Source organism: Necator americanus, chromosome X (genome assembly GCF_031761385.1).
Source record: "Necator americanus strain Aroian chromosome X, whole genome shotgun sequence".
NCBI classification, from domain to species: domain Eukaryota; kingdom Metazoa; phylum Nematoda; class Chromadorea; order Rhabditida; family Ancylostomatidae; genus Necator; species Necator americanus.
Genome location: NC_087376.1, coordinates 19,132,072 through 19,155,740, shown reverse-complemented (window position 1 = coordinate 19,155,740; position 23,669 = coordinate 19,132,072). Strand labels below are relative to the sequence as shown.

The 23,669-nt window shown below is 42.2% G+C and overlaps 1 protein-coding gene across 2 annotated transcripts in view; it reads left to right on the top strand.

Annotated features, from left to right (window-relative positions):
• Positions 1-23,669, top strand: part of RB195_024148 (uncharacterized protein) — a gene marked incomplete at both ends in the record, with an annotated part of 87,559 nt that overhangs the window by 25,654 nt on the left and 38,236 nt on the right. For both annotated transcript variants that reach the window (XM_064211823.1, XM_064211822.1), the window contains 3 exons: positions 12,334-12,480; positions 12,963-13,040; positions 19,669-19,849. In XM_064211823.1, coding sequence (XP_064067703.1) covers positions 12,334-12,480; positions 12,963-13,040; positions 19,669-19,849 — 406 coding nt within the window. The remainder of the gene's footprint in view (positions 1-12,333; positions 12,481-12,962; positions 13,041-19,668; positions 19,850-23,669) is intronic.

Below are 23,669 nucleotides of genomic sequence, written 5' to 3'. Positions count from 1 at the left end.
TTGGTGCTCGCGCCCCCAATTTAACGAAGAGGACTTGAGGCTTTCCGAGTTTTTCATGACGAGGCTCTCGACTATGCTTACCACAGTGAAAGAGACCGTATTGCAGTCCGTAAAAATTTTTGCTTGGCATTGTTCTAGCAAAATTTTACGCGCGATTGGACTTTCGGTAGTTTTGACGAACACAAAGCGAAGTCCTGTGACTATAATTAACTGAGAACTTTTGCTTCGCTAGCTGGCTTTTTTAATACACCACAATGGACAGCATTGAGGGTAAATGTGACGCGTATGTAGAACATCTTCAGAGCTTTACGAGAAGAGCTGGGCGCCAGGCCACGAAGAGACGCCTCTCTCTGGAATCTCGAACTAAAGCGAGCGACCTGGAGCCGCACGAGTGCAACTACGGACTCACGTTCGAGCTCGCAGTACATTGCAGAGAGGTGATGAATCAGAAGATGATCTCAAAGAGAAATGAGCAGTGTTGGTTGAAGCTGCAAAAGCGGAAAAGAGTACTTGCTACGCCCAGCGGAGTTGGAGTCAGCCATGAAACAAAGATTACCGATCTGTGGGAACCGAAATGGAGCAACTGCCGTATCGAAATGAGGGGAGGTCATTCACGATTTCTATCTTCATTTCTACGAAAACCAGACCTCTTTGTCTCCCTACCACATAAGGTAATATAGATACATCATCCCATAGGTTCTCCTTTTTGGAGTGGTACTTGCTTTAACTTAGGTAAAGAATTGTGTGATTCTGATTATTCAAATGTTCGGGCTCTTTACATGTTACCTATTAGAATGCAGGATTCATAATCAACGAAAGATTAGGAGGAGTGATTTTGTATAAGTCTGTGATCAAAAGCTCTTTACAAAAGTGATTCTAAACTGGATTGAAAGAAGATTAATTGAAGGAAGGTCTGTAAGCAGTTTCGGACAGGGTTCAGCTCGATTGTCCACGTATACATCGCTTCCGAAGTCATCTTTGACGCATATTGGTACATTTTATCCGCGTACACTGCACAAAGTGGTAGTGTAACATTGCAAGGGAGCGCTGCGGAGCGGTACGCAGGCTGGCTTGCTTTTCAGAGAATACATCTTGAACTCCTTCCTCACTACGTTCTCTCGTTTATTCACTGGAGAAACACTTTACGGACGTGTTTTCCCTACAATTTGCGAGTTCTTTTCCAAGACTGACCATCTCTCACCAAAAAACACCTAACTCTTCTGCTCTATCAAGTGGAACCTAGGCTCCTTGTGGAGTCGAATTTTTTATCGTCCTTTGTCACTGCAAAAAAAAATAACTTGTATGTAATTTTGCACAGTTTTCAGTTCTTTTCATGCTCTGAAAACGCCTGGTGTTGTGGAGCTGCAAAATTAAGTAGTTGCGTAATGTAAATGCATGTGTTGTAAAGTTGCATAAATGAGGTACTTTATCTCTATTGTGAAGGAAGCAATGGTTCGAAGGAGGCATCATAGAACAAAGCAAGGTTGTGCAGTTGGAGCGTGTTTCTTGTTCCTTGCGAAATTCGCTGAAGTAATAAGCTAATATTTGCGTTCAGAGGAAAAATCGCCAGGCAGTGATATGTATCTAGGATTACAACAGAACTAACGCATCGGATAGGACAGTGTATAGCAAAGAAGTTTCATTTCCGCTCAGAATTTGGAGTTCGACTTTGTACATTAAAATTAGAGCGTTATTGTTTACGACCTCATTATTTTGTTGGAAGAAAAGCTGTTAAAAAAGGGATACTGACTACTGAAATAGAGGAGGAATTTTGCTAAAGCTGTTTTTTTATTTCGTAGTCCCACATGAAATAAAAATAAATGAAATAGGACGCTGAAAACATCGAAAATTACGTGTTTTTTGCTTCTTCTTCTGTATTTTCGAAACCAACAGCGAAGGGTTGTATGCAAGAGGAAATATCTTCAGATCACGCGCTTTAAGACAATATGTGGTTTGTTGGGCAAATTATTTTTATTAAAAGATATGAAGGAGAGTGGTCCACATTTAGCTGTAGATTCTCTTTCCAGACAGTCAGAGACATGATGAGATAGTGCCGGGGAAGGACATTCCAACGATACTGTGTTCCCTCCCTCTCCCAAGAAAAATTGCGCTTTTTTACAGGTTATGCGAGTTACTATCTAATGAAAGGAGGAATTTTAGAGGAGACATTTATTTTATTTTGGAGCCTTTCACTATTTTGATAGCTTTTTATCCAAGGAAGTTATTTAGAAAGACGTCATGTTGCAGGTGCTAGAAATATCAGTTCTTCCAGACTCGGAACGCATTTTCATAGCCCACTCATATACGCACTGTGTAGAATAATGAGAGTCAGGGCAAATACATACCCTTTTATATATTGTTATGTTTTCAAAGAACTGAATTGATCAAGAGAATTGCTCATACAGATGGTAACAAAACAGGAATTCCTCCATCTTGAAGCATGGTTTGGTCTACTTCTTCCGTACATTTTTGTAACTAATTTCTTCTCCTTTTACAATGTGCTGTAATTAATCCGCTTACTCTGGATCACCTTACCCTTTTAATATCTGAAGTAATGATTTATCTGGAGTACGTCCTGTGAGTGCTCATCAGGCGACGCACTTCTGGAAACTTCACTGGGAACTTACAGAGCTACCATAAGTAAAGAAAAGCGCAAGAAGAGCGATTACCCGCATCTTAGCCGAGGCGTGCCGTCCTCGAGTGTAGCTCTGCCCAACCTTCTCGATCTTCTGCGAGAGCTTGCACAGAATCAGTCCATTCGTCGCTATTCTATATTCTGCGAAACCTTACGTCGCGCCTGAATTGCCTATCCACGCAGAGTGTCCTCAGGTCCTCTTTCACCACCTCAGTCCAAAACTTCCGTTTTCGGCCAGGTGGCTTCTTCCAGCTCGAACCCGAAAAACTCAGAACTCGTTGAACAAGGGGATCTACTGGTCTCCTTAATATATGACCAAAGAAGTGAAGACGATTTACTTTAGCCACTTTCGTTGGCGATGCAAGATGTTGATATCTTCCACGTGCCATTCATCGGCATACCACATCGATTTCTGCGTAGAGATCTTCATTGTGACATATCCTGGGCCAAAAGTAGCCAAGTAGCCGCCTGCGCAGCCCTCGTTCAGTGCAGTCAAGTCTCTCCATCACCGTTGATGGTGCTGCACAAGTCTCTGATCCGAACGTCATGATGGGGCGAATCGCAGGTTTATTTCGTTAGTGATAGGCGTCGACCACAGGCATTTCGTTAAGGAGTTGAATGCGGAAATGGCCTTAGCGCATCTTTGCTGAGTATCTTTCTTGTAGCTGCTTGTTTTTCAGCGTAAAGCCCAGCTAAAAGAACTTATCGACGAGTTCAATTCGTTGTCCGTCCACCTTGATTTCTGTTCGAGGTCTCAAGGAGATCACCATCTGCTTGCAATTTATCAGGGCGAAGATGTAATCCTTAGGCTGCAGCCAGCTTCGATACAGTGTTGACAACATGTTGAAGTTTCGTAGTGCTTTCCGCGAACATAACAACATCGTCAGCTTACTCGAGATCAGTCAGGGGCACCCTGATGGTGCTAAGACGATGTCGGCAGGACGCTGATCGACTGTTCTTCGCATGATGTCGTCGATAGCGAAGTTGAACAGGAAGGGTCTTGTCACTGCGCCTTGTCTTACTCCAGTTACCACGTCGAGTGGTGTTATATATCCGGCTGTTGTTCGAACTGCAGCAGTTGTTCGTTGATTCATGTCACCAAGCAAGTGAACGAACTTTCCAGGAACTCCATCGGCGCGAAGCGCGTTGAGAAGACGACCTCGATGAGGAGAGTCGAAAGCGGCTTCAAGGTTCAGAAAGGCTAATTGCTTAGGCTTCGAATACCGCTGCCAGATTTCGATCACTCTCCTAACTATGAACAAGAAAAATAGACAGAAGCATTTTTCTTTTTATTTCCATGTTGGTGTTCCTCGAGAAATTTAACATCAGAACATGGGAGCCAATGAAGGCATTTTAATGTCCACACATCATTGTAGAACAGTCTGGCTTCGGAATATATTTTTCATCAGCTTTTTTTGTTTTATCAGGTATGCACCAAAAATCAAAAAGCAGACAGTTCCAATACAAATTCTAGGAGCAAATTCTAGGAGTGCGTGCGTGTATGTGTCACGAAAATACTATATAATGATGCAAAACTCTGCACCGCTGGGATGCCGAACCATCGCCATGCACTTGATAGGGGAGCACTCTAGCTTTCCACCATTGTCCAGAGATATATTCTTAAGTATGTTGGCTTTGATAGGCCAAGTTGGTTTCTATCATATGCTAGTGAGCGTAAATGAACTTCTTCGTGAATGTACACTTCCAAATTTGCAAACTATATAGCTATATAATAACGGGCTTATTCTGTCACGTGTGTGCGTCTGTGTGTGTCTCAGTCACGAAATTCCAAAAAGAGAGAGAGACGAATATCATGGCGTCGGTTTGGTGCGCTCGAGCCCCGACATGGTAAATTTGGGTGGGACGAGTCCTATGGCGTCGAATTCGTGGCCCGGAGCCAGAAAACCATGGAGTGGGGGAGACGGGTTCCACTGCCTCGGATTGGTGCGCGGGAGCCCCAACGGCAGAATGGGTTTCTATGACTCATTCCCGTAGCTATTTCCAAGCACATTTCCATGCTGCTAACATCCGTTCTTCGCAAAGTGGAAATACACATACAACGACTGCTTAGATACAATACAAGCCAACACACGTTCACGTGGTCTGACGTAGAGTTTTATCTTCATCACTACGATGCTGATATTCACCTCATTTCATGTTAACACATCGTTCTGTGCTAATTTTTGAGAGCGAAGGAAACTCATACTTCGAATAATTTTTCCAAATTGTATAGGTTTCAGAGAAACATAGATGTAAAATCAAGTTGATTGTTCTTCAAATATAGTACTGACTCGTTTAAGAAGAAAATCATTGGAATCTCCCATCAATTCCTAAATTTTTGAGGAAAAAAAGAAAAAGGAAGAAAGGGTTAATAAAAAACAATTATAATTTTACAAAAAAAGTCACTACCGTTATTTTCATTTTCTCATTGATCGGTGTAAGCGAGCGAAGCGAACATTACAAAAAATCTGAAGTTCGGCTTTAGCCGCACGTTCAGACTGGTAATTCAATCGCAACAGAGCTTTATGCTAACCTTGCCAAGTAATCTGAAAGTCTACTTCCAACGGAAAATGTAATGCAAAGGTAAGGTGGAACTAACTGCTGCAGTCTTGTCAAATTTTCCACACGCCTCCAGTTTTGGTAGATACCTTCCTTAATTCATCTTTTTCCTGCCAGTGCTTCTCGAGGTGTCTAATAGCAGAACTTTTTTCAGCGCAGTGAAAAGCGCAAGAAAGTAGAGAACCACCTCCAGAAACTGATGCACACCCTTTCTGTGATAAAGAGAAATATTTTATTTGATCTTTCCGTTCGCACCGTTTACATTGATTTTTGCCTGATATTTTGCTTCTGATAATAATGATCCGGAGGTAAATAGTTTTGGTTGCCTTCATTTTATAACCTTTTTATTTCTGGGTTGCCTATCATCTCAGCAGTAACTTCATAACACAACCTCGTTGCACACAATGTTCTTCACCGAAGCATGACTTCACTCCTGCCTGCGGCCTCACTCGGGAAAAAGCCACGTAGAGTTGTCCGTGACTGAAAACGTCTTCAGGCAAGTACACTCTCACTTCATTGATGGACTGTCTCTGAGCCTTATTTATAGTCATTGCAAAAGCAAGACATAAGGTAAACTGCCTTTTTCGCAGTCAGAATGGTAGCTCTTTCCCAATAGTTGTCCATCTTGGGTATTACAGCTAACCGATTTCTTCGGCTCCCACAAACCAATCACATAGCGTCCGAGGGCTTCTATTCCTAGTCGCGTCTCGTTGCAGAGACCTTTGACAACATCAAATTGCACAAAAGCATGACGATTGCACCTTTCTTTAGAGGTAGCTCGTGAGGTGGCATTCCTGTGCGTTGCAACGTGTGAAGGTACTCCACCGTGCACAACTCCACCGAGTTTCCTTCATGATACAGTACGTCGTCAACGCTTTTGTAGACGCGTTCATGTTGTTGACCGGATGTGCATAGCTGTTCCAAGGCTTCGTTATTCAGCTGCCTGATATTTAGATTCGTAGCAGCAAAAATAGCCCTCTCACAAAAGTCCGCGTCATTTGGATCAATTGTCTTACCAAAAATTTCTGTGACAATACTCCTTTGACACTGGAACTCCTCCAAAATTTGAATTCGTCCATTCGCCGTGCCATTACCTTTATCCAAAACGAAAATAGCCCATTCAAGCCCAGCTTCTCGAGTTCTCATATTAACTTGAAGTCGATAAACCATGACTAGAGACCAAAGGACAGAATTTGTCACGCACGAATTATTATAGAGATATGTTTTCCCTGTTTCTCCTGGCCCATCGATGAAAAAACATCGGTCACCTCTGCAACTCATTGTTGTAAGGATGTCATCAGCAGCTTTTTTTGCGCATTCAATGACCCATATAGCCGTGATCCTTCTATTTTATGCTGACCATAGTCAACTGAGACATCGGGAAGTTAAGGCCGTTGATTTGCAGATGGCATAACTATTTAGGTCAAATATCTGTCAAGCAATAACATCTTATCAGCAACGTCGAAGTAGGCAGCAATAATCGCCTCTTCTAGCCCTTTGTCAATGTAATCGCCAGTCATCGATGCTGCAAACTCAGTTCATAGTTCCTCAGCGTTCACGCACATAAGAGTGCTGTAGACCTCTCTCTTGAAATTCGATGACGTAAACGTATGCCTCTACTTCGCTGAGTTCATGTCTTTTTGAAAAAAAAGGATAAAGGATGAAGTCTCTGGTGTATCAATCCACTTGGGATGCGCCAACGCGTTTTACTGGAATTCGTAATCGTTGAGGTTTTGGAACGCGTGTTGGCCTATACAATTACTTGCGGGGCGTCTCGACGATCATAGAATTATTTCCACGCTCTACTAAATGATGAAATGAGTCACTCTTGAAATTCCAATCGTTGAGGCGCTTGCCTATTCTTTTCATTAATGACCATGAAAACTCTGATTCTCCGCACATTTCTAGGTCTGGAAGATCGCGAATAACTTCGTCATAAGAAGACCAAAGAAAAAATTTAAGTAGTTCTCCAGAAAAGAATGCTTGCTTGTGAGAACCGTAACATCGCTCTTTTTTCCACCTTCTAGTCTTTTTGGAATTTTGATGGGCCAACATTAAAAATTTCCCGACTTTTTCTGGATTTATCCCACCTATTTTTTTGAGAAAACCAGACAGTCCGGAGAGGAGAAATTTTGCATACAGGAGTTTCCTTGGTCCCCTTAGCCGAATATATGGATGATTTTTAGAATGCCGTCCCATTTTTGTGGAATGGGAAAACATGCCAATTTTTTGCTAGCGCGCTGAAAAGTGTGTGATCTCGAAACAAATTCATCAACTCAGATTAACTTAACGCGAAGCAAATCGTCTTCCAGCATGTTGTAGCCGAGGTTTTTTTCTATCAGATGCTGCATCGTTCGATTTCCAGGTCCTCGCCATTTTTCCCGTCTTTGTTCCATCCGAATTTCAAGAAGACTAGGAAGGGAAAGAAGACAGCGATATGATCAACAGTCTCCGAGTCCTCTCTTCTTGAAACCTCGGCACTGGGAAGCACATTTATGTTCTCTTGTTATGCCAACTGGATTTGAGATGAAACTGTATTGTTGACCTGACATTTCGACGAACTCCTCTTTAACAAAGGTCTGAAAATGGTTCGAGTTCTTTGATCCTAGGCATATCCCATCAAGGTGCACCTCTCTCCTTGCGAAGCCTCGATATCGTTCCGGGTACACTATGCAAGAACTCCAAAAGGAAAAGGAAAAACAAGACCAATCTCACCGACTACCGGGCTGGTGAATCACCGCGTTCTTACAGATTGTCACCCAAATCACCTTAGAGATCTACGCACTGTACATTATCCTTAAGTACCGATGTCTGGATAGTGTTAAGGAACTGCATATAGGACATTCTTATAGGTCACAGAGTGTTACGAATGGCATGAATTCATTGGTGATTGATAGGGACTCGTTTTTGTTATTCATGGCTGGATTCCTGACGGAAATCCAGAATGTTTCCATTACCTTCCTAGCAGATATTTCGTTCTCGTGCGCTAATATCGTACACTTTATTTCAAACTCATTCCATCATGCTTCTCGTTTTTGTGACGCCATTAGGGCGCCACAAAACGTCTTTTACCAGCCAAATTCTCTTTGTTACGCAGGTTCAGCATCCTTCCAGGTTCTCGAATATAGATGGCGTTGTCCGTTAGGCACTAAATTTGGTAGGTAACTCCGATTGTCGTGCAATCTCCAGTTTTACAGAATAGAGAAACAACGCAACGCTCTGACACACATTGTCTATCTATGTGGAATCTATATATGTATATATATATATATATACATATATATATATACATATACATATATACATATATATATACATATATATATATATATATATATATATATATATATATATATATATATATATATATATATATATATATATATATATATATATATATATAACAAACTGTCGCGTGATCATGTCGTTTGGGATCTCCACCAATACAACGCCATCTTGCAACTGTGCTCGCGAAAGAGTCCGGTGTATAGCAGCAGTTGAGGAGTCAGAGGTGAAGGGTCTGCACAGATGAATTTTACCTTCACGTAGGAACCTCACTGTCTTGTTTGTAGTTCGAGATTGGGTGTTAGATTTCGATCTCGTGTATCCGCTTGAACTAGCTATGCTTATCCTTAAATGACTCTATGACACAATTCGGTTTGAATTTGGCTTTTCTAAGACCTTCAAAGAATTGTGAACTGCTTAGTAGATGAGAGAATTTGATTGTGTACTACTTTTTAAGCAGAACCGAGATTGTTACTTATTCTTATTCTGGCTAACGTTTCGGCATCGTCACCTTCTTCAGAGCCTGGAAAATCAAAAACACGTGTAATCTACTCTCTCAAACGCCTCGTCATCCCACAAGATATGAATTAGCAAACAGATTATTCAAAGGCAACGTCAGAAAAGCAGACCACCATGGCGCTCTCCTTGTTAGCCACAAAATCGTGATGTTAGCAGACCACCAGTTGTTAGAGTTGCACTGCTAATAGTAACTACTAACGATGCCCCCGCCTCTGACCCTGTAGGTCAAAACCTGTAAAGGTCTTCATATGGCGCCAGCTCGTTGGTCACAGCGATGCATTCTTCTTTCATACGATTACGATTCATGTTTGGACTTTTGGCCTTGATTATAAAACGCTTCCAATGTTTTTCGCGCCAGAACGTCTGGTTTGCGTGCCAAGATATTGACAGCTATCTTGAAACAGGTTTTGTCACAACACTGTCTGCGATGAGCACCTAAAGGAGTTGATGGTTTTGATTTTACGAGTCCGTCTAGGTGCTCCTTGACCCGGGCACATAGTGGTCTTTCTGTTTCGCCAATGTACTCAGCTTCACATAAGTGCCAGGTGATTAGTTGGATAACCCCCGATACCAGGCAATCGCCATGCTTTCCACTCGGACAAAGGATGTATTTAGGTGTCTCACAAAGCCTGTCATAGGCACGATTGCGGACTAGCTGCTGCTTCAGGTTCGCAGGTGGAATGTCCACTACTCGGTCTGAGTCTTGCAAACCCGCCTGTCGTAAGTTTGGTCGCACTGCATTCCCATGTCATCCGAAATAAAAGGAAGGCAGGAGGGGATCTTTGTTGGTTCTCAGGGGACCCCCCCCCCCCCCCCCCCTGAGCCCCAGATGAAACCGTTGCAACTGTCTTAAACATTTTTAACGGCTGACTTTTTGGATCTCCAGAGGTGCGTCAATTGGTAGGGAATCAGAATGTTATTATAGCTTATAAAGTCTTAGAAGGATATGGGTCGGGACTGGAAAATCCTCAGTTGCAAAGGCGTGAAAGTACGAACTTCTTCGAATTTCGGCACATTTTTTGCAGCTTGTCAAGAGCGTATATCGAGTAAATCTCAAGAATGTTAACACAAAGCGAAGAATGCCAGAAAATGATCAATAACCTCGCGAAAGGAGAAGAGACATAACGCTCTTATATCACGGCCAAAAGACCATTCATGAATCGTAAAGAAGAATGCATCGCTGTCACCAACGAGCTGGCGCCATATCAAGACCTTTACGGGTTTTGACCTACAGAGTCAGAGGCGGGGGCATGGTTAGTATTTACTACTAGCGGTGCAACTCTTATAACTGGTGGTCCGCTAACATCACAATCTTGTGGTTATCAAGGTGAGCGCTATGGTGGTGTGCTTTTCTGACGTTGCCTTTGAATAATCTGTTTGCTAATTCATATCTTGTGGGATGACGAGGCGTTTGAGAGAGTAGATTACACGTGTCTTTGATTTTTACAGACTCTGAAGGAAGGCGACGACGCCGAAGCGTTAGCCAGAATAAAGATCAGTAACAATCTTGGTTCTGCTCAAAAACTAGTACACCGCCAAACTGTATCAAGCGTTTAACTGAATTGACTGTACTGTTATGATACGTATTAGCCTTGTGTTGAGTTTGACAAGAACTTAAGTGATTCCTGCACACTGCAAATGTCAGCCAGTACAGCTTGTTGACAGTTTCATGTCGATGATGATTCGACATTTAAGTATTTTAGGTTATGCTGTGCTTAATTCAGGTAGTAGCTTTGAGCCTAACAACTGACCAGATCGTTACCGATGTGTGTGTTCTGTATGCAAATCCTAGTAGAATCGAATCTCCGATTTCGATCGAACTTTGCATACATATCAGTATTTAAGAGAGTGTGCGAATAATGAGTTACTTTTCACCTGAAGGTAGCGGTTCCTTCGCCGATCATATTTTCATTGGTTTGAGCGCACTCTAACACTTGCAGATATGGAATAAAGGATAAAGTGTCTGGCGTTAATCAGTCCGCTTCGGATACGCCACCACGTTCACTCCAATTCAGAATCGTTTGAGGTTTACGAATGTGTAGCTGGCCTGTACAATGACTTGCAGGAGCTAGCCGAAGTGTCAAATCATGTTTTCATCTTCCCAGAAATGTCTGGCACCAATTTATCGACTTCGGAGGGATGAAGGGCTTGGTGTCTAGGGCGGATTCGAACCTCCGATTGATCTTGCAGGCAGCAAAACCTCTAACCGAATGCGCTACGTCCGCTCCTGATAAGGAATATTGTAATTATAATGTGAATATGATAGTCACTTCCGGGACCAACCGTAGTGAGACGGGTTCAGATTGGTGTGCTGTAGCCAAGAACGATGGGACAAGGGTAGGTGGATCTCACGGTATCAGGAAGCAATTGGACGGGTAAAAGTGTGCTAGATTAGTACTTTGACGTCAGGAAACCGTGAAGCGAGATTCACATTGTTAGATGGCGGGTTTCACATTGTTAGATGAATACATCGGCCGTAGAAGGCAATCGAACATGTCTCACCGAGTCAGGTTAGTGTGCGGATGACAGAAAGCGATGAAATAGCTCCTATGGAGTCAGGCGGTGTGTCGGTGCCAAAGACGATGAGACGAGTGGAGACCTGTACCATGGAGTCAAGAAAAAAAAAACAATAAAACGAGGTGAGACGGATCTAACGCTATTAGATTGCTCCACGGATACCGTTGAGCAATATGAGAGGTGAGTTGGGCTCAGCAGCGTCACTTTGATTTGCCAGCGGCAGAAAGCGATGAAACAAGGTGAGACAGCTGCTACGTTATCGGAAAGCAGTGGAATGAGATAGAGGGAAAAGATAAGAATGCTGCGCCGGGAACAGAGAGTGGTGAGATGGGACCAGCGGTGTCCGATTTATGCACCGATACTGGAAAGTGAGACCATGCACTGACACTAGGAAACATTTTCAGATGAACTGGACATCAAGTTTGTGAAACGTTGAAAAAGCGCTATGACAATGGTAGCTGCATTAGCAGTGTTGTATTCCAATGTATATTTGCGTATGTGTAGTCACCTGTATGTATTCCCATCGTATTATGACCTACTTACGTAAAAGATACACACACCAACACAGCTTCTTATATAGTCGCAAACGGTTACCGTGATTTGATATGAGGCTTTATAATTATAGTGGTAGTGATCGTATGATTCTAATTAGTGCAATTCTGAAGAGAAGGAGAACCTTGCCTTTTTTTTTCAAATTATGGGAGTATTTTCATGCGGAGTGATTAAGTCTAGTATCCCCAATTAGTCTGAAACATATGACATCGGAAAACGTCGCTACGTTTTAACACATAACGTGCAACACATCTAACAATTTGCAGAAACTGTCCTCGTGAAGGACTATCAGCAGAGGCCCTACACAGATCAGCTCCTACGGCATCCATTCATTAGGGACCAGCCACCTGAGCGAAGTGTCCGAATCTCTATCAAAGATCATATCGACAGACATCGCCGCATCAGTAAGAAAGGTAGATTTGTTATTTTCCTTTTTTTTATTCTGAAACTGGTTGATACCTAGAACGACCTCTGCATATGATTATTCATGTCTTGTTTTGATTTCATCAAAATTAACTATTTTCAAAAAAAAAATCTTGTCTTCATTGGCTCGTATACTCCTACTCGTCTCGTCTCGTCTACTGAGACTTCATGTCAATCACTCATATTGTATTTTAGACTTTGTAATAAGAGGTGAAAATGTTATCTGTGATATACAGAAATTTCTCTTTCACATCCCTTCTTGTCAAGCAATCAACCCATTTTTGCGTCATTATGAGAACGTAGCCGGGCGTAATTAGTCGCTGACGTTTCGTTAAAGAAATGAGAATGGCTCAAGAAACATTCGGGTAGCTTATTAACCAGCAGAACAAGTCTGTTTACTTTTCTCGCTCCTATCGTTATCATTAATGTCAACAAACGACGTCATTAAATACTTTTCTAATAACTTGTTCAGATGACGCAGAGTATGAGTACTCAGGAAGCGAAGATGATGAGCCAAACCAGGCGAAACCCCTGCAATCTCATCGCGATGGTTTGTCCATTTGATTGGCTTTTCCCTACAAATATTTACACGCTGGTGACGACTTTTGCATCAGGCGTAACAAAAAGTAATGTAGTTCTTTTTCGTAATTTGAAACAAAATGTTTTGCTGCCCCTATTCGTGGGGTTGTGAGAATTCCCAAACTCGATAGTAAATTATGCAGCCGGAATTAGAATTACTCACGAATTACATGAGATCTGAGGTTCTGATTGCAATTATGTTGTCAAACCATCTTTGAGAATAGATAACATTGTGGCTTGTTGCCAACAGTCAGAGTTCAGTCTACGGTTAGAGTGCATCGATATTCCATCATTTCGCTACGTTCAGGAAAAATTGAGGAAAAGACGATGATTATTTTTTCTTGTTTCATTTTTTGTTGCGTGGTATCACTACGATTTTCAAAGAAAAAAAAAACAATCATTAAGTATGTTAATCTAGGTACAATTTTCAAAAACTAACCGTGTGCAAGCGAACATCACATGTCGATTTTTTTAAAATTCTTTGGCCCGGTAAATTATTCTTCTTTGTTTTCTGATAGTTCATTAAAGTTTCAAGGAATTCGAAGAAATTACAACCTAAACTGAAACTACTTGGAGTGATTCTGAGTAGTATGATCATAAAGCGGATGACTTGTGTGCTTTTATCATTACTCAGCTTCTTTTTTTTGCCGTTTAAGTTACTTTTTCACTTTCTAACAGTATTCGATAGTTTTGACAGAAATAACACTTACAGCTGTTGGGGTTTTCCCAAAAATGGGAAATGCACGTAAGATTGGTATTTTCATCGTTGGAAATTTTTATCCTTCGACGGAGAGACAGGAATGTATTATTTCGACTCTTTAGTTCTGTTGATTCTTGTTTTTCCAAATCATTAAATCATCACGAAATATCAATTGGACAGGGAGAATTTTCAACGCCTTTTCTTCTTGTATTTAGTCGAAGTGGTAAGAGGATTCAAGTTGCTTGTGAAGTTTGTGCTATGCATACGGCGGAAAGCATCAAATGCATGAAAAATCTTCTTAAAAAAAGTCTAAAAGACCTGGAAAAACACCGAATATACAAGAACACCTGGAGAAAGCGAACATACCAATAGGAGGCGTCGAAAAACTATTGAGCCATGTGTGGAAGTTTTTGTTCTTGAAAAGTTGAAGTTTTGAGAGGAAAAATTTTAATTTCCTCTCAACCAACAAAAATTGCTGAACTAGTGCGTAATCCGTTTTCAAGATTGAGGCCCTCATTTATAGAGCGGAAAGGCAAACGACGAGAGTTGGTTCCAAGCATTGCTTCTTCTCCATACATACCACCATACAATTTCAGCTCCAGCGGCCTTATTGTTTCGACTAATAGCAAAAAAAGCTAATCGAAATGCTTTGTTTTGTCCACTTGACATTCCTTTCCAACTATCTGTAAAAGTAGAAATCAGTGAAAATAAAAACTCGAAGTACTAATTGGTTGGTACATAATTATCCACGTTTTTTTAGCGGGCACTTTTACAACGAGAAATTACACTTTGCCTTTTATTTTTTCATAATGAAAACACTGTCTTGTTCGTTAAGATCCATGTCAAATATTGTATTATATTTCGACATATTATGCTCTACCAATTTGAAAAAGAGCGGAAGGCGTCACACCTATTTCGCAGTCTCCACGAGCTTTCCAGCGAGGGTACACGGATAAAGGATAAAGTTCCTGGCGTTAATCAATCCGCTTGGGATGCGCCCCCACGTTCACTTCAATTCAGAATCGTTTGAGGTTTACGAACGTGTAACTGGCTTATACAATGACTTGCGGTGTTTAGCCGATGTGTCAAGTCTGTGCTTTTATCCTCCCAGACAAAGTCAGTGTTTCTGTCCTGTTTTTCCCAGACACGTCTAGTACCAATTTATCGACCCCGGAGGGATGAAAAGCTTCATGAGCAGTGGGGGGGGGATTCGAACCTCCGATCGATCGTGCAGGAAGCGGAACATCTAACCGCACCACTATATCCGCCCTGAGGGTACTATTATTGAAAGACAATGTCAGAAGTGGTTTCTCCGCTTCACATCTGGCGACACTACCTTTGAGGAAAAGCCGAGAAGAGGACGACTGGACTTCGACCATATATGTGATAGTAGGAGGCAGGACTCCGACCTCTTTCACCTTTGGACGGTTGGCGAAATGACTCCCTTTACTTTTGGACGATTGGCGAAGTTATCCTCATCACTTGAGCTGCACCCCATGAAGCAGAGCCCCTTCACTTGAGAAGACTCCGGCTCTTATCTATCGCACCTTTGATTTCGACCATCAGACGCTTCTGGCAACTGTGGATGAAGATGAAAAAATAACTACTCGAATGTTTGCCGAAACCTTCAATGCCATTCAACATCAGTGGCGGCGTCTACCTGGCTAAGCTTAATTCTCTTCATGCTGAAATCATAATGAAAAAACCGCGCAAGAAGAACAATAGCCTGAATAATGCGCGTCCACATGTTGAACGGCGTGCCATCGGATCCATCGGCAATAAAAGCTAAGAACTGCTTCCTCATTCACCATATTCTCCCACAGAGATGTCAAGAGATTACCACATTAATCGTTCATTGAAAAAACTTGCAGTGAAATAAAGCTTATGACGATTTCGATGAGTTGGTGGTCGATGTCAGAGCGTGGATTATCGTAAGGAGACGTGACTTCTTTGCATGTAATCAACCATCTGTCAAAGAAATGGAAAGCAGTGATTGAAATCGATGGTGATTTCGCTCTAGAGTGATCATATAAACATGTCTTTGTTGAATTTGTATGTTTTTTCACAACAAATATTGCTTTAATTATGCATCAATCTAATACCTTCCTCCAGATATCAAAAAATTCTCTATCGTACAGTGCATTGTACTTTGGAAACACGTTTTATACGTATTTTTGGCTTTAAGAAAAGGTTGCGACTCATTCCTTCATTCCAGAGTAGAGACTTAGCTTCAAACCAAAAAGTCGCATTTCGGAATTGTTGACAAATGTCTTGAAATTGTGTACTGTACAGTTTCGAAGCTCTGAAAAATTGCACGTTTCAGGTGATAGCACTTAATGGAGGGACGGTACGCAGTGCACCCATAACCTAGTATTAAAGGCAATGTATCACGATTCTAACCTGGTGCGGAACCTACAGCGAAAGCGTAGAGCTCGGTAGTAGGTTGAGGGATCTAGCGTTGTTCCGTTCATCTTTCCCTCATTGTCGTAAAGAAACGGCGTGGAAGAATCCCATTTCAACGACGAGTTAAGCTGCAACGAGCCACCGTTATGCACGCGCTGCACTTAGGTGCGAGCGGTCGATGATAAATTATGTCTTCTCACCAGCCTATTTGAGCGGAACCAATGAATACTAACGTATTTTTTTCTTACGAATCGAAACGGTTCTCACGCTTTAATTTCTACAGAAGAAAAATTTCTTTTTTTTACGACGATTACCGAAAGATGAGCGGGAGCACGTTAGGTTCTGCAATCTACTGCGAGAACTCTACGCTTTCAATATGGGTTCCGCACCACGTCTAAATTGTGATACGCTGCCTCTAATGAACATTATGGTTCGTGTTGTGTTGCTGCTCAATTATTTCAGATGCTCTCCACATTCCAGTATTTCATTACCTTGTTGAAAATGGCACTTTATATTCTGGGTGAAATTGTATCCTCCTGTTGGACCTCACTGTTCACGTCTACGAAGAAGATCTTGTAAAAACTCGGATTGTGACGTTACAGCACAACTCTCAGAGTTCTTCTATCAAGTGAGCACGGACACCATGGTTTAAAGGCAGTATACCACGTATCTGACGTGGTATGGATTTCCCATGGAATCCACCTCTGCGTAGTCGCTGTAAAAAACGGACCGGAAGCCGCCGTTTTTTTTACGACGTCTGGCATTACAATGCGCCACCTTTGTGCACGCGCCGCATCAACGAGCGAATCTTCGAGGGTTAATAATGTCTCACCGCTAGCCTTTTCAAGTTAAACTAGTGAAAAGACTGCTGAGGGAAACGAAACGTGTACAAAGAGAGGTTTTCCGCAATCTGCGACGCCGTACAGAAGCTTTCCCTGAGAAACCCATGCCACGTCAGATTCATAAGCTGCCTTTAAGGCTATCATGACTGCTTCTGTCTCAGCTGACTCAAAGATCTTGGTTAATTTGTTGAAAGTGAGACACAACAAGATTTTGTATTTTTGCGATACCTTTCGAGTGTGGTCAATTACTTCCTGAACCTTGCAGTGTTCTCTCCTTTTGGTAGAAAGGAGAATCTTACTCTCACTAAACGATGGTCTATCCCCGCACAGAATTTGTGCAGAACAACGACATCCATCAGGTAAAACGTTTCGCTGATCATGATGTGGCCTATTTTACTAAGTTGCCCTTCACCGAGCCATTCCCACGTCCAACATTGACAGAATGGCTTTTGGAATTGCGAGTTTCCATGTTTAGTCTTAGCTGTCATAAACTAGTAAAGCCTTTCCTTCTGCTTTTTCCATTGTGGAAGTCGATGTTTAGTCCTTTAGACGTTTTTGGTCAAAATTTTGGCGTCTGAATGACCAACAACTACCTTGGAAGAAGGTATGGTCTTTTCTGCAGAAGTTCTTTATGTCCGTTATAGAAACCTTCGACTTCAGTAGCGTAGATAAGCGACGAAGATAGTCAAAGCTAGCATTTAACAACGCTACATCCGTAAACATCCGATTTATGTCGTAAACACTCATATTTTCTACAGACACCTCCACTCATTTTCCTAGGGACACTTCTCCAGTATCATATGCAGGACACTGTAGGTGGCGTCGTCTCCTTTTGGTTAATACGACGTCGTACTTGGCTTTCTTGGTTTCTGTCGTCAGATTTTCAATATTCGCAATTTTACGTGCGTTGCGTATGCAGATAATCTTTTGTTTTGGCAGCCTAGGTGACTTTTGCAACTCTGTTCTCTCTGGCGCTACAGCATACGGCGCTGTTCCGGTGTCAAGCTTTCTTATTACTGTTTTAACGTGAAATTTAAATTAATGTAGGCGGGTTGTTGGCATTTAGTCGCATTGCTTTTGCGGGAGGAATGGAGAGGTGGAACCTATTCAGGCTACTTCGAACAATTTCACTAGCACCTCCTCTCTCACTCCTCCTCACCTCTCCCCTCCCCATGTCTATTAATCGCACGTTTTTGGTCGACGTGTAGCATACAGGAACGTTGCGAGTCAGTTGTGGCACGGTAGAAACAAGGATTCCGTTTCCACAATCCACCTGCGTCTCAAGACAGGCCGCTTATGGTCAGCGGTTAACCCCCTGTGGTTAAACGGATATGATTTCTGTAGTGAGTATCGTATCGGTCCGTGGTTCTCATTGTTACTTATTCTTACTACTGCAGTGATCGATCAGTTAAAACAACGGTGTGGACTTTCTACCTGTAGTCTTTCGGCTTAGGACTAGCGTAGGGGTTGCGTCTGGTTCGTTTGGTGGAGATGAGTCCAAACCGCATTCTCTGCACATTCCAGTCTTTCGATTGCGGTTTTTGGCCAGATCGACGTGCAAGACACAAGAAGGGTGCCAGTCCTGGAACATCAGAAACAGAGAGTGAGCCGACTGGATTCACTTGCATCTCAGGACACGCACAAGGCAGCTTTTCCGCTGCGTTCAGCCTCTGAACCGGCTGTGTCCCTTTAATGAGATCCGCGCGGTTACAAACGATCACTCTCTGCTTTAAGTTGTTATGATAAATTATTTCTTCCACTAGTAGACTATATGTTGCGGTTTTTAGTATCAGTTGAAATCAACACTACCTTCAAAAAACAACGCACAATTGAAGGTCAAAATTGAAGTCACTCTGCTCTGAACACTGCTCTATATTTTCATCGTTCTATATGGGAGAAATATATAAGTTAGGTGTTTTGTTCGAAGTGAAGGTTAAAACCCATCAGCCTTTAGATCAGTCCTACTGATGAGTCCTAGATGGAGATGACCCATGGATGACTCCGAATGTTTTGTTGTTCAAAATAAAAAAGACGTAAAAACCATTTTCAAGCAAAAAAAGGCGGGGTAATAAACAAAAAAAGTAAAATAATGAATTAGAAAATAGTAACAATAAATACACAAATAATAATAAAGCATAAGCAAAAATCTCCCCGCAGAAATGAAAGCAGACTTATCTATGAGATTTTAGGATAATTAACTGAACAAGCGTTTGTTTTAAGTCAGTGATTCAAACACTGACGCAGCTTAAGCATTTGGAAAGATCAGAAGCTGTGATCCAAGAGTTTCAGAAGTGTTTTATTGGAAGAAGAAACATTGTTCCTCTCATTGAGTCTGACTGCAAGATGTTATTGAAGCTATTTTGAGATCAATTTGTTCTCATTTTTGCATGAGCTTCTAAATCCTTACATCGTTAAGATTTTTGGCGCATATGCTTCAAATACTGCGGTAAATGTGAAGGTAATGAGAAATAAAATCTTTTTTACATGCGCACTTATAGCCTCGAAATTTAATTTTGAGTGGTGCTCATTCAAGAGGGCATTGGCTGTTCGCATCGATCTCAAGTCTTTTGCGCATGCATGAGCACTGTTCAGATACACGTCCTCTCCAAATCTTTTTGCGTTCGAAGACATGAGTGTACTCTCTAAAATTTCAGATTCGGAAGCGGCATCGATGATTCCGGTGGACAACACTCTACGCAAGGGATTTCAACGAATTCAAGAGGCCAGTCGAGGGGTTTTCGAACATGCTGGCGCTCAACAGCTTAAAAGGATAGTTCCGAATATAACAGATAATGAGAGGCCACCAGCAGGAAGTCCTCACCATCACGCGTTCAGGTATTTGTTGTGTTGTCTTTCTGAAAGGATCATGCCACCAACTAAACCAATAACCTTTTGACGACACTCATGGAGCACTCATAGACCCTTTGTCCTAGTTTCGAGTTATCAAACTGATTTACTATATAACTTGCTGCTTTTTTGGCGTAAACTCGCTCCGTTTATCCCTGCTGCGAAATTTCGGGGCAGAGCGCGCAATCAGACACTCGCGATAACATTTAAGTGTCAGGTTTCCTCAAGCATAGGTAACTGAACCGTAATTGAAGGGAACACGCCCCATGTACGCGGACACCAGAGCGCCGCGATAAAGCCGTGACATACGGGCACCCATGACCAGCGATCACGCACATAAGTGGAGCACAGGAATCCTCTCCAACAGATGATGCTATTATCCTCATCTTACGTTTACCTTCCAATTTGTGGCTGAGTTTTAATGAAAAAGGCGAAACCTTACTCGAAATTGTTCGAGTGAGCTTCTTTAACGGGTTTACTTTACTTTTGTATAAGGGCAACTCTGGATCACTGTCTCACACTCCGCTGTTGACATCCAACTGTGCTGAGTCAGCTTAGAGGGCCGAGAGGCAATTCCTTTTCCAGTAATGTAAGTGCTTGTACTGGATCATCTTCCGGCAGATCAATCTACTTCAATTTATAACAGTAGGATTGCTGCCATTTTACAAACGGGAACGTTTAGATAGTGATAAAATTCAAACTTTTGAATTCTGAATTCACTAATGTAAGTGCTGAATACGCAATGAACTATAGCATTGGTTGGACAGTGAGCAAAGTGAATTAAGAGGAAAATTCATGTATAGTAGGGTCAAAACGACATGAAGCACATACGCCACTGCCAAAGCCGCTTCGGTGGAGCGTAGCGGGTATTAGCGTGGTGAAACCTTTGCTGGTACCACACATCGCTGCAGTTTGTGACGCTCCCAACTCGGTTCCAATTGTTGCCTCTACCGCGGCGTTTTGAGTGCCTACGCAAATGCACGGCAACTACACTCGTGACTTATAAATTGTATGTGTATACATTTATTTTTATTTTTATTTACTTATATAGAGCCTACTTACAACGATTGTCTATTGTCAAATACAATCTAGCATTATTACAATTGTGCTCATTACGGTTTGTCGTCCATATTTTTGGTTTGAAAAATAGCAATCTTCTCATCAACGAACTTATACTCTGGGCGTGGTTGATCCAGAAGATTTTGCTTTATCTTCCCAGGTATCATCGACCCCGATGATATATAAGGGACGTGGTATAAAGTGCCGTTCGCGGTTATGGTTATTCTAGCTTATAATACTACTTGTACGGTCCAAGAGTGCGACAGACAACGCTCTGCCCATTCTTTCATACAATCTTATTGCTGGCTCTTGTTCTGCTCACCTGTATTCACATAATAAAGACATTTCACTGAACCACCCCTTTTTGGTCTGTTCAAACACGGTTATAAAATACCCTAAAGTCTCTAGTCACCCACTCAAACAGTTTGACCAAACTGTGTGAGTGGCTTGTGGAGGTTTTATTGACCTCAGCGTCCTTTTGGCTGTGCCGCTATTGCATGTGGGTGCTGAATTTGATGCGTCTTGCGAGCAAGATGGCATTGTGGTGTCTCTCACATAATTTTCATTTGTATTATCAATTTCACCATCCCCTTCGTTTACATCATTGTTGACGTTATTGTCTCTTTGGGGCTTTAGGGACATGTATCCCAGTTTGATTTCTATATTTTCGCGCATATTTCTTGTTTCGTCGAGGCACGTTATTAGCATGAACGTTAGGTCGTTTGCTTCAGCTATCGCAGATTGTAGCTGCGATTCTTAATCTATTTGTTCAATTCCAATCATCAAATCCTTCCTTTCAGACTTGTTTTTGCAGTTTTTATACTCATCTCTAATCTCGTTATATAATTCTTGGAGGTTTTCTCTTGCCTCTTTCATTTGCCTTATGCTACTTTGTAAAAGTGCTGTGGCTGACCGGCATTTCTGATAAGTTTCCTCATCTTTTGCTGAGTACTCAACTTGTTTAGTGTATTCTCTGTAACGGGATACTAAAGTTTTTAGCGTCGTTGCGCTGAGAACTACCTAGAACTTGGTGTTCTATGAAAATGCAGTGCCATTTCTTTCTTTATGCACGTGCAAATGCGATAAACTTCGCTCGACCTACTGTAGCTTTTGACAGAGGTCTGATCAACTGTTTCTTGACAGTGATCTGCGTTCCAGTTACGTTTGTAGGGGAACGACTTTTTGCCCAATTACTGGGATGAATCTGATGCGATTCACGGTCTTTGGTTTGACCGTAGAAGTTGCTCAATGAGCTGGTCTCTTTTTCCTGGCCTCAAAGATGTTACTCTTTGGCGCGAGAGAGTAATGGCTTATTTTAGCCGATGCACCAAACTGTTTGAGTGGGTGACTAAAGACTTTAGGGTATTTTATAACCTTATTTGAACAGACCAAAAAGCGGTGGTTCAGTGAAATGTCTTTATTATGTGAATACAGGCGAGCAGAACAATAGCCAGCAATAGGATTGGATGAAAGAATGGGCAGAGCGTTGTTTGCCGCGCTCTTGGACCGTACAAGTAGTATTATAAGCTAGAATAAGCATAACCGCGAACGGCACCTTATACATCATCGGCGTCGATGATACTGCCGCGAGCGACAACAGCACAAAGTAATAATTTACGAAACAAATTCTACTTCGACAAATGTTTTCCTTCGTACGGCTCGACTGTTGCGGAGTTTTGTGGAGTGGCGTGGGTGGTGGGCTGACGTTGAGTTGATAGTGGATTGCTGATGGTGACTTGAGAATTCGGCTTGGTGCAGGTGCATTGATGACAGCTTGTAGCTTGTTGATGACGATGACGGCGTTCACGGTTGGCGTTGAGAGAGTGCTTATTTCATGTATGGCCGCTTTGTGGGAGGCTGCGGTCTTTTGGAGGAGCAAAGCAGGAAATTGTGGCCAAGATCACAATTTCCACACTTCACTCCACATGCGTCCTCGTGTGCCGTTTTTAGGCAGAGGAGGCACAGGTTCAGCTTTGTCGCCTGTGCTGTTTTGGAGATTGGATCCGGGAACCGTGAACATCTCCCGGAATGGTGATTGTCACGATTCTCGTTCACAGTGCAAAACAAGCAGCTGGACTTCGGAGCAGTCCTTTCCAGCAGCGTTTGGCAAGCCTTTTCAAGACTGTCGAGGCGGGGGAGCAGATGATGCAGTAGTGTGGCGATGTCGCATCTGTCCAGATCGTCCAGGGAGGAGAGCATAGCATCAGCGGAAGACGACATGATTTTGTGTTTCTTTGATACTTTTCACCACTATTTATACGTGTTCAGATGGTCCGTATCTTGAATCCGCCCTCAACGAATAGCCTAGATGTAAGTTTCTCTGCTCTTGATGGTGCGCCAAAGTGCTTTTGAGTGCGTAATAAAAAAGTTGTAATTGACTGCGGGCACCCGAGAAGGTACATCGTTGTAATTGGAGTACTTTGTCCAAGTACCAAGATAATATCTTTGACAGAGCCGACCGGGATAATATGCTTTTGTGCATTGTGCATACGTGTATGGACATAACTGATAACATGTGTATACAAGAGATAATGAGCTGATATTAACTTTGTACATTTTCTCGTATTGAAACACGAGATCAAACCCGTAATTTGTACGCCACTGTGAAGTACAAAGTTTGCACTATATTATTCGCGGTTTTTGATCTTTCTGATCTATTTTTGCGCGGTCTAAATCCGCTCTGGTATTTTCTTCGGCTGGTAGCCCACAAGCGGGCGACTCGAGAGGACCACAGGATGGGCTACAGTGG